Source organism: Pundamilia nyererei, unplaced genomic scaffold, assembly GCF_000239375.1.
Source record: "Pundamilia nyererei isolate P.nyererei 1_Seehausen unplaced genomic scaffold, PunNye1.0 scaffold00131, whole genome shotgun sequence".
Lineage (NCBI taxonomy): Eukaryota > Metazoa > Chordata > Actinopteri > Cichliformes > Cichlidae > Pundamilia > Pundamilia nyererei.
The window spans coordinates 1,727,304-1,739,259 of record NW_005187532.1 but is presented as its reverse complement, the minus strand read 5'-3'; the positions used below and the strand labels follow the sequence as shown (position 1 = coordinate 1,739,259).

General features: G+C 48.2%; 2 protein-coding genes across 3 annotated transcripts in view; one reads left to right on the top strand and one right to left on the bottom strand.

Annotated features, from left to right (window-relative positions):
- Positions 1–6,956, top strand: part of LOC102205928 (protein FAM13C-like) — an 8,461-nt gene extending 1,505 nt beyond the window's left edge. The window contains exons 2-11 of one of the 2 annotated variants that reach the window (XM_005743436.1): positions 700–1,012; positions 1,626–1,761; positions 1,868–1,949; positions 2,174–2,234; positions 2,397–2,517; positions 4,907–4,990; positions 5,103–5,198; positions 5,443–5,654; positions 6,161–6,262; positions 6,404–6,956. In XM_005743436.1, coding sequence (XP_005743493.1) covers positions 700–1,012; positions 1,626–1,761; positions 1,868–1,949; positions 2,174–2,234; positions 2,397–2,517; positions 4,907–4,990; positions 5,103–5,198; positions 5,443–5,654; positions 6,161–6,262; positions 6,404–6,521 — 1,325 coding nt within the window. In that variant the 3' untranslated portion in view covers positions 6,522–6,956. The remainder of the gene's footprint in view (positions 1–699; positions 1,013–1,625; positions 1,762–1,867; positions 1,950–2,173; positions 2,235–2,396; positions 2,518–4,906; positions 4,991–5,102; positions 5,199–5,442; positions 5,655–6,160; positions 6,263–6,403) is intronic. The other variant, XM_005743437.1, reaches the window with a different exon arrangement.
- A 1,141-nt stretch (positions 6,957–8,097) lies between these two features.
- Positions 8,098–11,956, bottom strand: part of asah2 (N-acylsphingosine amidohydrolase 2) — a 14,451-nt gene continuing 10,592 nt past the window's right edge. The window contains 6 exon segments of the mRNA XM_005743452.1: positions 8,098–8,296; positions 8,948–9,036; positions 9,150–9,206; positions 9,308–9,457; positions 10,086–10,181; positions 11,755–11,914. Coding sequence (XP_005743509.1) covers positions 8,098–8,296; positions 8,948–9,036; positions 9,150–9,206; positions 9,308–9,457; positions 10,086–10,181; positions 11,755–11,914 — 751 coding nt within the window.

Genomic DNA, 11,956 nt, shown 5'->3' with positions numbered 1-11,956 from the left:
TGGGCCGGTTTAGAGTCTTTAGCGGGCTGATTCAGGGCCCTGGGCCTTATGTTTGACACCTCTGCTACATGTGGTTCTCAGTTGGGTCCAGAGGTCCTGGAAGGTCGTAGCAGTGGTGAGAGTGTTATTTTAGTCATTTTGACTGTTCGGCAGCTGCAGGCTTCTCGGCATTCTCCGAGTTTCAAACACTTTTTATTGAATCCGCTGGGAACAATAGAAACAGGCAGCAGACTGAGCTTTGGCATTCGGACCCTTGTTGGAGTGATGATGACCGTTGACAGCACAGAGGAGCAACGCAGTGATGGAGCGAGCCGTCGATGAATCGGCGTGACAGAGTTTTGATGTTCTGAACTTCCTGTCCTGATTCTCTAAACACGGAAACGAACCTGTTAACTTCCTGTCGTTGGCCTTAAACAGCTGTAAAGGTATAAGCGGGTAGGATTGTGTCAGCAGGACGGTATCAGCTGTATGATGTCACAGAATTAGAGAGTTCAGCTTCACTGAAACACGGCTGAAGGTAAAACTGGATCAGTGTTCGATTAGCTAACTGTTCCCACAGCTGCTCAGCGTTAGGCTGCAGTGATATATATTTACATACATGTGGTATATAAAGCAATTTAGAGATAATTATAGTTACTGTAAGCTGACAGCACTGCTGGGAGGAGGAGGCTGACCTGATTGTGTTTTGTGTGTCTGCAGAGCTGCTGACGTTCCTGACCAGACCGCCACAGTCCCCGCGACACCCGCCGTTAACCGCCATCCACCCCGGCCAGCAGCCCCCGACCTCCGACGTAGTGACGCCGCCGAGCCCCCACCACTCCCCCTACTCTCCTCAGAGGAGCAGCCCCGGAGGTGAAGGTGGACACGGCTCAGATGGAGGCGGAGCTCTCCTCCAGCTGCTGGCGGGAGGTGCCAGCCCCCTGCCCTCCCCCCGCTGCTCCAGCCCATGTCAGAGGTTTAACTCGGACCCGGACTCCGCCCCGTCGCCGCCGTGCAGCCAGCAGTACATCCTGTGAGTGCTGCTCTGAGGGGCGCTCTGATGTTCATCTGGACTTCCTGCTTTGTTTTCCTTTAAATGATGTCTGTGTACGTTTATGTCTGCTTCCACGCGTGCTGCACAGCCTGGATCTGGACCCTGGTGGTCCTGGATCTGGACCCTGGTGGTCCTGGATCTGGACCCTGGTGGTCCTGGCTCCAGGACCAACTGGACTCTTTGCTCTGGTTTCCAGTTTCAGGCTGCTTGAAGCTGTTTTGTGCTCGATGTCATGTGATTGGTGGGGAGAGGGCAGTGGAGTGGTTTGTGTTTGACCTGCATTAGTGCGGCTTATATAATCTGTCCTTCATCATCATCGTCTTCGGTTTGTGAGCCACTGCCTGAAGCTGTGACCCAGTTTTCTCTTCTTTGTTGTTTCACCGACAGCTACTTCCTGTCTGTGTCTGTGACACGCTGGCGTTGGATAACGTGACGGTTCCCGCGTTCAGGCTCAAAGCCGTGTGTGTCCTGCTAATCTTAAAAATGTTAAATCTCTTTGATAAATATATCTGGATATATCCCTGTGGGGTGGTGGCGTGCTCGTACCCGATGATGCCCGCCTGCTGAATCTGAGCGCTGTGTTTGTGTTCAGGTGTCGGGGCGACAGGACGCAGGACTCGGAGGGCGAGCGTCCCTCGTCCGTGCCCTTCCTCACGAGACACATCCAGACCCTGAAGAAGAAGGTCCGCAGGTTTGAGGACCAGTTTGAGCAGGAGATGAACTACAAGGTAGATCCAGGAGGGGGCGCTGTCAGACTCACGGCACAGCGTTAAAGAGTCGTAAACGTCATCGCTCTTTACTGCATCATTTGATTTCTGTTGTCTTCTGTTTCAGCCGTCCCACAACGACAAGTACTCGAACCCGGAGATGATCCGAGTGATGGGCGAACTGGCCAAGGCTCGCAAGCAGCTCAAAGGTGACGGTCGCAGGCTCGGCTCAGGTTCGGCGTCTGTTGTGGGCGCAGGCTGCAGCCACGTGTTTGACAGCAGCAGCTGGAGTCTCAGTAAACGTGCTCATCAGCTGAGCTGCCATCAGGCTCCTGCCAAACTGACAGTAAAACTGTGACCTCTGTGTTTCTGGTTTCAGTTCACTGACTGCTGAACTGGTTCATGGTAACGTGTGACTGTGTTTCCTCTGCAGAGCTGAGACTCAGGCAGTCGGTGTTCGAGTCGAAGGAGCAGGAAAGCGCAGACGTCTGCAGGTAACCGACTTCACTAACCCTGTGCTGACTCAGTAACTGTTCGAGTAGTTTGTGCGCAGAGTTACTGCAGCAGAGCTGGAAGGTTTTAACATGCTGCCTCTGCTGGATGCTAGAGGAACTGCAGGCTTTGGTGCTTCAGTGACGGCTGCCTGTATCCTGCAGGTACGGCGCGGGGCAGCAGGGGGCGTCGGAGCACAAACCGGCTCTGGAGGAAACGGTGGAGTCCCTGTTCAGGCGGCTGAGAGAGAAGAGGCAGGCGCTGGGTCTCCCTGACAACATGAAGGTCGGTGCTCGGCTCTGCGTGAGCGAACGCTTCGATTCATCAAAGGAATCAGTTTTCATTTTGTTTCACTTTGAATGTTCGTTATCACGCGCACAGACTCGACTCTGTTAGAGGTCAACCAGTCCCATATACAGGATCCGTATCTGTCCCATCCTGGCCTGAATGACTGGATCGGATATCGGGGAGAAATAAAAATGTAACCTGATCCAATAAATATCACAAACAGGAACTCCGCCTCCATTACAGACAGTAGAGATCGACAGACCACGTGACTTTCGCGCGTTGCATTGTGGGTACGAGTGGCAACAAAATCAAAACACTGCATCAAGCGCCAGCATTTCCAGCACCGGTAACCATTAACTCTGCGGTTTAATCCCCACTTGCATTTTATTTGCCCCAAAAACAGTTCTGTACAAAACGACGGAGAACTCGGCAGCTCCGCACGAAGACAGACGTGACGAAGAGTCAAAGAAAGTACGAGGAAGAAATCAAAGGAGTGAAAGGGTCAGACCCACACGAGCACAGAGTGGAGTAAGGACGTCAGCGTGCTGCACAACTTTCATCACGTTTATTATTATATGGTCCTAAGTGAGAGCGCACACACTCACAGCATGTTTGGTAACATCAGATCCTGCAACAAGCCCAGCTCCAGTTTACTTTGGTGGTTTGGACGACTCCATCTCACAGCTGCTGTTACAGGCCAACGCATCTATGTGTCGTTTCAGGTTGTAGTGTTACACAACATTTTCAGATCCAATAGAAATAAAATAAGTGTTTGGTAATTCATTCAATTCATTGTCTTTATTTATTACTGGCATCATTGTTTCATTCTGTTACCGAATCTCACAGCAAAGAGGCAACATTGTAGAAATCCATCAGCTTTATTAGCTGCTTCGCTGAAAAACAAATCAACAATGCAAAAACAAAACATCAAACAACAAACTGAGACAGTATCACTTGCTTCATACAACACTTGGGCACATATATGCAGACGTGGCTGTTTTGATCTCGCTCTCTCTCTTCACCAATCAGATCTGGCTGTGGTAGCAGCTTGAAACCCAGGCTGATAGAGGGGCCCAGTCTGGATCGCATCCCAGCATTTTGTAGGCTGCTTTTCCTACAAAGAACAACAAACATTAGCCCGCAAAGCCACAGTGAACAAAGCAGCAAAGCAACGAATTCAATTCAAATTAAGACTTATTTGTAACCTACATCACCAATTATGATAAATGACGTAATAACTACAACAGCAGACTGACCTCTGTGGGAATGCTTGGAGCAGACTGACCTGTGAGCTGCAGCGTTCTGGGACGTTATATTTGCTCTTCGAACGGCTGCAATCCAGGCCGTCCGTCGCCTCTTTGTTACTTCGGAAACTCGGTTTGAACGATTTTTCTTCCGATAACAACGATCTCTTTACCGTCGGCTTCCCGTGGCTGTCATGCGACCGGCTGTTGCAGCTAATAACACAACGGCTTCTTGCCATTTTTTGTTTCTTTTTATCGCTGTGTGACTGTTTTCACGTGAAAGCCTGCGTGCGCTAGTACCGCTTACCACTCGTACCCACAATCCTTTGCGGTTTTACCCCTGAATGACGTCACATCTCTAGACGTGGAAGTAGTGTCGTTACATTAGCATTCAGTTTGAGGGTTACAACAGGAAGTTATATATTTGTTGTTCTCTCGTGACGGGATTATTTACCAAACGACTGATGGGGATTTTTATCCTCCTGTAACTTTGCTGTACAAAGAGCTCAAACCTCCAAAGTTTCAGGAGGAGTGTTGCTGAACTAAAAATCAAGAATGTGGGGCCCTGTTTGGACAGCCCGGCGTGTGCGCCCCACGCAGGGGAAACAAACCGGCACGACGCCTGGCCAGTTTCATGGCTCGAAAGAACTATGAAAAACACTTTTTTCAGTCTTTAGTTTTTTACAGAAATGACACAAAATTCAGTCTCAGGTTAAAGGTGACAGAAACACTGACATCATCCTGATCAAACATGAGTGTGTTTGTTTATTGGCTTTAAACTCTGTTTATGTTCAGCTGTAAGTATAAAAGGCTCCATTTGAAGTTTTTGAGTGTAAACATGGTTTATAACAAAGTTTTTGAAATCTGCATTAAATTGCATTTAAATGACTTTTTGAATTTTACTTTAAGTCCTTCAAGTTTAAATACAAACATCAGTTTGGCTGAACTGTGAAGTACTTTGGGTGCAGCGTATGTTTGTTTAATAAAATTATAACAGAACAGCTTTAATGTTCTGTTTCTTAAACTGGAGCATGAAAAAACAGCGTTATTGACTGTAACTATATCAGGTTCACATCCGTATCAGCAGATATCCAATTTTCTGATATCAGACGTATGTGGTGCCATCTCTGGACTGTGTGCAGGAGATGACTCAGGCTCAGATGGTGCTGGAGAAAATCACTCTGCAGAAATGTCTGCTGTACTTCGAGAGTCTGCACGGCCGGCCGGTGAGTCCTCCCCCACACACACCCAGCAGGATCGAAGCCCCTCGTTTCCAACGCCGTGTTTTTATTCTCCAACTCCACGAGAGGAGCTTATTGACACTTTGTTGTGTCCCAGGGAACGAAGCAGGAGAAGAACCTGGTGAAGCCTCTGTACGACCGCTACCAGATGATCAAACACTTGCTGTGTGCCAGCCCCACCATCAGCACTATCGTAAGACGCACACCTGTCGTGTTTTAACATCAGCAGCAGCGATTTCATACGTGCGAACTAAACAAAGTTTCGTCAGAGAAAAACGGAAACGTGGGGTTTATCGTCCTCCTGCTGCAGCGCCACCTTCAGGACAAACTCACTGTGACAACAGCAGCTTTGAGTTGTTTATGTAGTCGAGATGATTTTACATAAGAGCTAAAGCTTGATGGCGTTTAAGTACAAGGACGCTCTGTTTCTGTCTCAGGAGGAAGAGGATGGTTCTGATGAAGACTGCGTGAGTTCGTTGGCCGTCGATGAGCTTCCTGTCCCGCCGCCGCGCAGACCGGCCCAACCAGCAGCCGGCGAGGAAGACAGCGACCGGGACAGCGACCCGGCCTTCGTGTCGCCGTTAGACGAGGTGAAAGCCGTCCGGCAGCAAGATGCTCTCACCACAGCGAACCTGCACGAAGCCTCCAGGTGGGTGAAAAGTGACGTGCGGCGAGGCTTTGAGCTGTCTGTGACCCGAGCCGGTGCCACAGACGCGTCCGGTGCGTCCCAACGCATCTGACCTTTTACTGTTACACGGCTGCTAACAGGAAGTTTCTACTCAGCAGCTCATGTGACAAACACGCAATAAACACGTCTGAGTGCTCACCTGCAGCTGGTCTGTGCAGCTCCTGCAGCTTGGTGTGACACGATGTTTACGTGGACGTGCTGCGGTCAGACGACAAGTCCTGCAGGCGTAACTGCGCCTGCCAGCCTGCAGCATGGCGCTACTACAGTCTGTATATAAAAGATGGACGCAGCTCCTTCTGAAAAGTCTGCACTCTGTCTAATGACCAGCAGGGGGCGACTCCTCTGCTCAGCTGATCTGAAGCAGAGGAGCGTGATTGGCCATGAAACACCTCGACGGAGCCGCGTCCATCTTTCGTGTGCAGTAAATCGCTCGGCGGCCGGTTTACAGTTTCTGTTCCTGGGTCCAGGTCTCAGCTGCTGGACTGTCTGCGGGAGACCCGGGCCGAGAAGAAGGCGAGGCGGAAAGTCCTGAAGGAGTTCGAGGACGAGTTTTATCGACAGACCGGAAGGTGAGCACCAACTTTACTAACAACAGGAGCTTTTAATGCAGCGGCAGCTGGTTTTATTCGATGATTATACGAGCGACGTGTGCGGGCAGCAACCTCGTTAACTCGCTCCTGTGTTTCCTGTCATTTGTGCTTGTTGGACAGAATCTGCCAGAAAGAGGACCGAACGCCGATGAAGGAGGAGTACCAGGAGTACAAACAGCTGAAAGCCAAACTGCGCCTGCTGGAAGTCCTCCTCAGCAAACAGGAAGTCGCCATGTGAGGAAAACCCGAGTTAAACCGAGCCAGCATCACTTCTCCCAGTCCGGAGGGAAACTCGTGAAACTCGTTTTCCTCACACGTTGAGCTTTTTCATATAAACTGAATGTGCTCGAGTCCAGGTGGAAGCTGTGGCGATAGTGGAGGAAGCTAAAAATCACAAAGTGTGTGTTTGTTAACCATGTGAAACACACTCAGGAAAGCAATAAGATCAACAAACAGCAGCTCGGCGCTGAAACGTGCTCATTGGACACAAACCAGGAGGGCGGAGTTTAGCCGGCGTCACGAGACAAAACATCAGCTGTTTAAAGCGACCGCGTTCTTCTGCTTTATGGTGTTTTGCAGAAACTCCACCTGAAATATTTAATAATCAAATGATTTTATTGATATTAGTGCTGAGCTCAGTGAATTCAACACGTGTTGAAATCAAACAATGGAAAACGACGTCTCTCTGGAGGTTAAATCTAGTCAATCTTTCAGCGTGTCGTCGCGCCTGATCGCACGTCAGAGCTACAAACTGCATGTTCGTCCAGAGGTGGAGGCTGTACAGGTCGACACCACCAGGAGACCCGGAGTCGTTGCTGAACGCGACTTCTTCAATCATTCATGATGAGTTTTAGCACTGAAGCTACCAAAACGTGTTCGGGTTAAGTTCACAGAGTTAAACACGCGCGGCCATTTTTGGTGAGCGCACACTGAATCTTCTCATTTCATTGGTTTCTTTTGTTCTGTCAGTTTCGCTGACATCTGGTGTGTGTTGCCGTGGAGACGGAGGAAATGAAGCGTTTGCGTCACTGAAGCGGGACGTTCAGGCGTCACTCGTGCCGGTGCAGATGTATTTAAGTCAGAGCGCTTTATGCTGAAAAAGGACATTTAAGTTTTTTCAGGTTGCTGTTGTAGCGACGGGTCGCTGCAGGAGTCTGTCGCGGTGCAGGCGCATGCAGGCGCATGCAGGCGGTGCAGGCGGAGCTCCTGTAGAAAAGAGAGCCTGCAGGGCAAGTAGCTGAAAACTGCAGCGCTCTTTAACATCAGAAGAAACCCCACCGTGTGCGTTCGAGGAAACTCTCAGAACAACCGAGCGAAAAGCTTCCTGATGTTTTGCACGTTACACTCTCAGCGTGTCGGCGGCGTTCCCGGGATTTAAGGTCAGTATTCAGAGCAGAATCCAGCCTTTCCAAACACTTCTCCTGAAACGTGAGATGTTCTGTGTTTCCCCGACGTCTCTGGTGAATCGTGTTAATGTTGTCGTTTGAATCTTAAAGCCGGCTGAGGTTGAACCTCCCGCTCTGAACGCTGAGTGCACGTTAGACACACAGGCTCTGCTGTGGTCATCAACTCTGTCCCGTGTTGTGCAAATACTGAATAAATATTTTTGCTACCAACGAGACTCCAAATGTTTGTGTCGGTTTCTCTTTGTCTCTCACAGAGTGATGCAAACCTTCACACAGAACGTTTAAACGCTTTATTTGGATTTCACATATAGTCTGAGTTATTTTTCGGCACATGCAGCCTCTTAAAATCTGATGAGTCCTGGAGGACTTGGCGCTGGATGGTGGTCGGCCGTGTCGTCTCAAACCGCTTCACTCGTAGTAGAAGCTGGCGGTGACCGCGAAGACGTCCGACGAGCCTTCGTACGGCGTTATGACCGGCTGCAGGCCTTTCAGCTCTTTGTAGTGGCCAAAGTGTTTGATCCTGTAGGAGCCCGCCGAGGCCGTCGGGGGAATCTGCCACTCCACTGTGGCGTTGCTCTCCCGGTTTGACCCCTTCAGCCAGTGAAACCTGCAGCAAGACAAGCGACTTTAACTCCTCAAAGGACCCTGAGTTAAAAGAGGAACGTCTGCAACCTCACTTTAGTTTCTGTTTGTATGTTTTGTGATTACAGCTCGTGAAAATCAGAAATCCAGGTTCCAGAAAATTTAGACTTTGTGTTCTTTCAGAGAGGACACTTAACCTACAGGTAGACAAAGGTGCCGGGTCATCTGCTGGTATTGGTACTGGTTGCCGATTCCACCTTCTCACAGTGCCCAATACTATCAAATAGCTTGATGATATTGTTAGTGTTTCTGATTGGTCAGGAAACTCACCTGACCTGAACCCTGCAGACACAATCAGAAAGTCTGGAGTGGACGAGAAACACTCGACCAGCTCCAACCAAAGCAACCCGAGCTTCAGTACCCCGTCAGCAGCACCGCAGGCTGACGAGGTACTCAAACCAAGTACTGAGTGTATAAATACACGTGCTTAAGAGAGGTTGGACATTTCTGTCTGCAAATCCTTTTTTGACCAAAGGAAATATTCTAAAAATCAGGTTTCTGCTGATTTTCATGAGCTGTCGACCTTTTTTTAAAATAAAATGACAGAAGAAGGTTTTTTTGTTGTTTTTAAAATCCTGATCAGATTTTTGAGATGCACAGCTACACATTAATCTACCTGGTCTCCCATGATGCATCGTTGTGGACAACCTCCCAGGTTTCTGTTCTGTTGTCAAAAATCTCAACAGTGACAAAAGTTTTATCCCTCTGCAACAAACGAGAGGAAGAGGTCAGAAAGACGTTTCAAGTATCCTAACAATGCTAAGCTAACAGTGGCTGAAACACTAGGATACAGGTGGATGAAGAAGAAGAGTTCTTACAATATCTCCAGAGTTTCTCGGGTTTCCTGCTACAAACGTGACAGTCACAACATCACCCTGAAAACCACATTCAATATTTAAGACTCATTTTGTCCACATGCACACAGAGCGGCGTCATCAGCGTGGACCCTGAGGAACACAGTAAGAGTGTTTCCTACCTGTCTATAAACGGGGTAAACCTGCTCCAGGACGTCTCCAAAGCTCATATTCTCAGGTTTTCTGTCAAAGAGCGCCAGGGGCACAAAATTAAAGAGGTTCTCTGTGAAGAAGGGAGGCTGAGGGCCGGCTGGCAGCTCTGAGACTCTGTCCTGGAAACATGATTAATGTCAGCAAGCAGTGTTACATAGGATTGGCTTCACACTGCAGTGAGGGTCTGCTGTTGACTGTTTGCATCCGATTGGCCCTGGCTTTATGAAATATTTCTGCTGCAACCTCATTCATTCATTCAGGAGTCTTTATGTGTCACATGCGAGTTATACGAGTACAACACGCAGCGAAATGTGTCCTGACTGATGGAACCTTTTCACTGTTTCATCTGTTTCCACCTCACATGAAGTAAAACATGTTCAGAATATGAGTTTGACGGACGTTTAGCCGTCTGACTTTGGTTCAGTTTCATGTTTTATCTCCATCATCTTTATATTTGGAAAAGATTTTCCTGTGATTTTCTTTTGTATAGAGTAAGTAACATGTAAGCAACGTTACAGAATAATTCCTGTGATGAAATATTCTTCTGCTCGTGTTTCTCTGGCAGAGAGAGAGAGTCGGTCTCACACTGCAGCTCGTTTCAGATAAACTGGTGAAAAATCTGCTGTTTAAACTGAGCTCTGTGGGCTGACCTCGTTTTCTTTCACTAACTGTTCTGAGGGAAACGTGACCCCGTGTTTCCAATGTGCTCATGAATGCTGATGAAAGGTGTAATCCATCCATTCACACCTGAGCAATGGCTCGGGCCAGGCCTCGATACTTCTGCAGGTAGGCACTGAGCGTGTGCGGGCCGTATATGGTTGAAGCGCCTTCATACCGCTGCACCTGAAAAATAGACAATCAGACTAAGTTTCCACCCTGCTAAATGTCCTTTAATATATACACACACACACATATACACTGAACAAAAATATAAACAGCACTTTTGTTTTTGCTCCCATTTTTCATGAGCTGAACTCAAAGATCTGAAACATTTTCTACAAACACAAAGGACCCATGACTCTCAAATGTTGTTCACAGATCTGTCTAAATCTGTGTGAGTGAGAACTTCTCCTTTGCTGAGATCATCCATCCCTCCTCACAGGTGTGTCAAGGCGCTGATTAGACAGCATGAATATTGCACAGGTGTGCCTGAGACTGCCCACAATAACAGGCCACTCTGAAATATGCAGGTTGATCACACAGATGTAGCAAAACCAGTCATCTAATGGAGATGTGTTGCCTGCGTGAGGCAAAAGGTGTGCAATGGGCATGGAGTTGATCGGGTTGTTGATTGTGGGCTGTGGGTCCACTCCTCTTCAACAGTTGTGCAAAGTTGCTGAATATTGACAGGAACTGGAACTCGCTGTCGTATACGCTGAGCGCCCCAAACATGCTCAATGGGTGAGTATGCTGGCCATGCAAGAACTGGGATGTTTTCAGCTTCCAGATGTCCAGATCCTGGCAATATGGGGCCGTGCATTATCACGCTGTAACATGAGGTGATGGTCACGGATAAATGTCACAACAATGGTCCTCAGGATCCACCGCCACCACGGGCCACTCAATCCACAACGTTGACGTCAGCAGACCGCTCATCCACACGAGGCAACACAAGCTGTCTGCCATCTGCCCTGAGCAGTAAAATCATCTGTGAACAGGACACCTCTCCAATGTGCCAGACGCCATCAAATGTGAGCGACACTCGAGTCGGTTACGATGACGAACTGCAGTCAGGTCCGGAGCCCGATGAGGACCACGAGCATGCGGATGAGCTTCCCTGAGACGGTTTCTGACAGTTTTTGCAGAAATTCTTTGGTTATGCAAACCAATTGTTGCTGCAGCTGTCCAGGAGGCTGGTTAGCACTGTTGCCTCACAGCAAGAAGGTCCTGAGTTCAATTCCACGGGCAGGCCAGGCTCTTTCTGTGTGGAGCTTGCATGTTCTCCCCGTGTTTGAGTGGGTTTCTCTTCAGGTACTCCGGCTTCCTCCCACAGTCCAAAGACATGCAGTTTGTGGGGGACAGGCTAAATAGAAACTGCTCATAGGAGTGAATGGTTGTCTGTGTCTATTAATTAGACAATTGATTAAAAATCTACGAACAGATTAATGAAGAATGAAAATAATCGTTACTTCCCTCCCTGCTATGAAACTCATGTTTAGATGTGATGATAATCTGTTGGCATCACAGGAACAGTGTAACCACCACAGGGACACCTTTAAAAGTTTGTAATCATTTACACAGGTTTGCTTTTCACCGTCTTACTAATTTTACTCTGATATTTCATTTAAGTAACTGAGTACTTTCTCCAAATCTGACTGTTTTATGTCCAGTTGATCTTATTTAAACACTGATTTGGATTTTACAATTTAGCAAATGACTCTAAAAACTACAACTATGAAGTTCAGCAGATGTGTACCTGGTACTCTTCATAGGTGGTGATGTAGTGAGTGTACACGTTACTGAGGCCGGCAATCACCACCTCCATGTCCTTTAGAGTTCCCTCTGACTCCAGCTCCTGGCTCACAGTAACAACAACACAGTAAACACACAGTTATAATCCGACATGGGCAGCGTTACTGTAATCCGATTACTTTTTTCAAGTAACGAGTAAAGTAAGG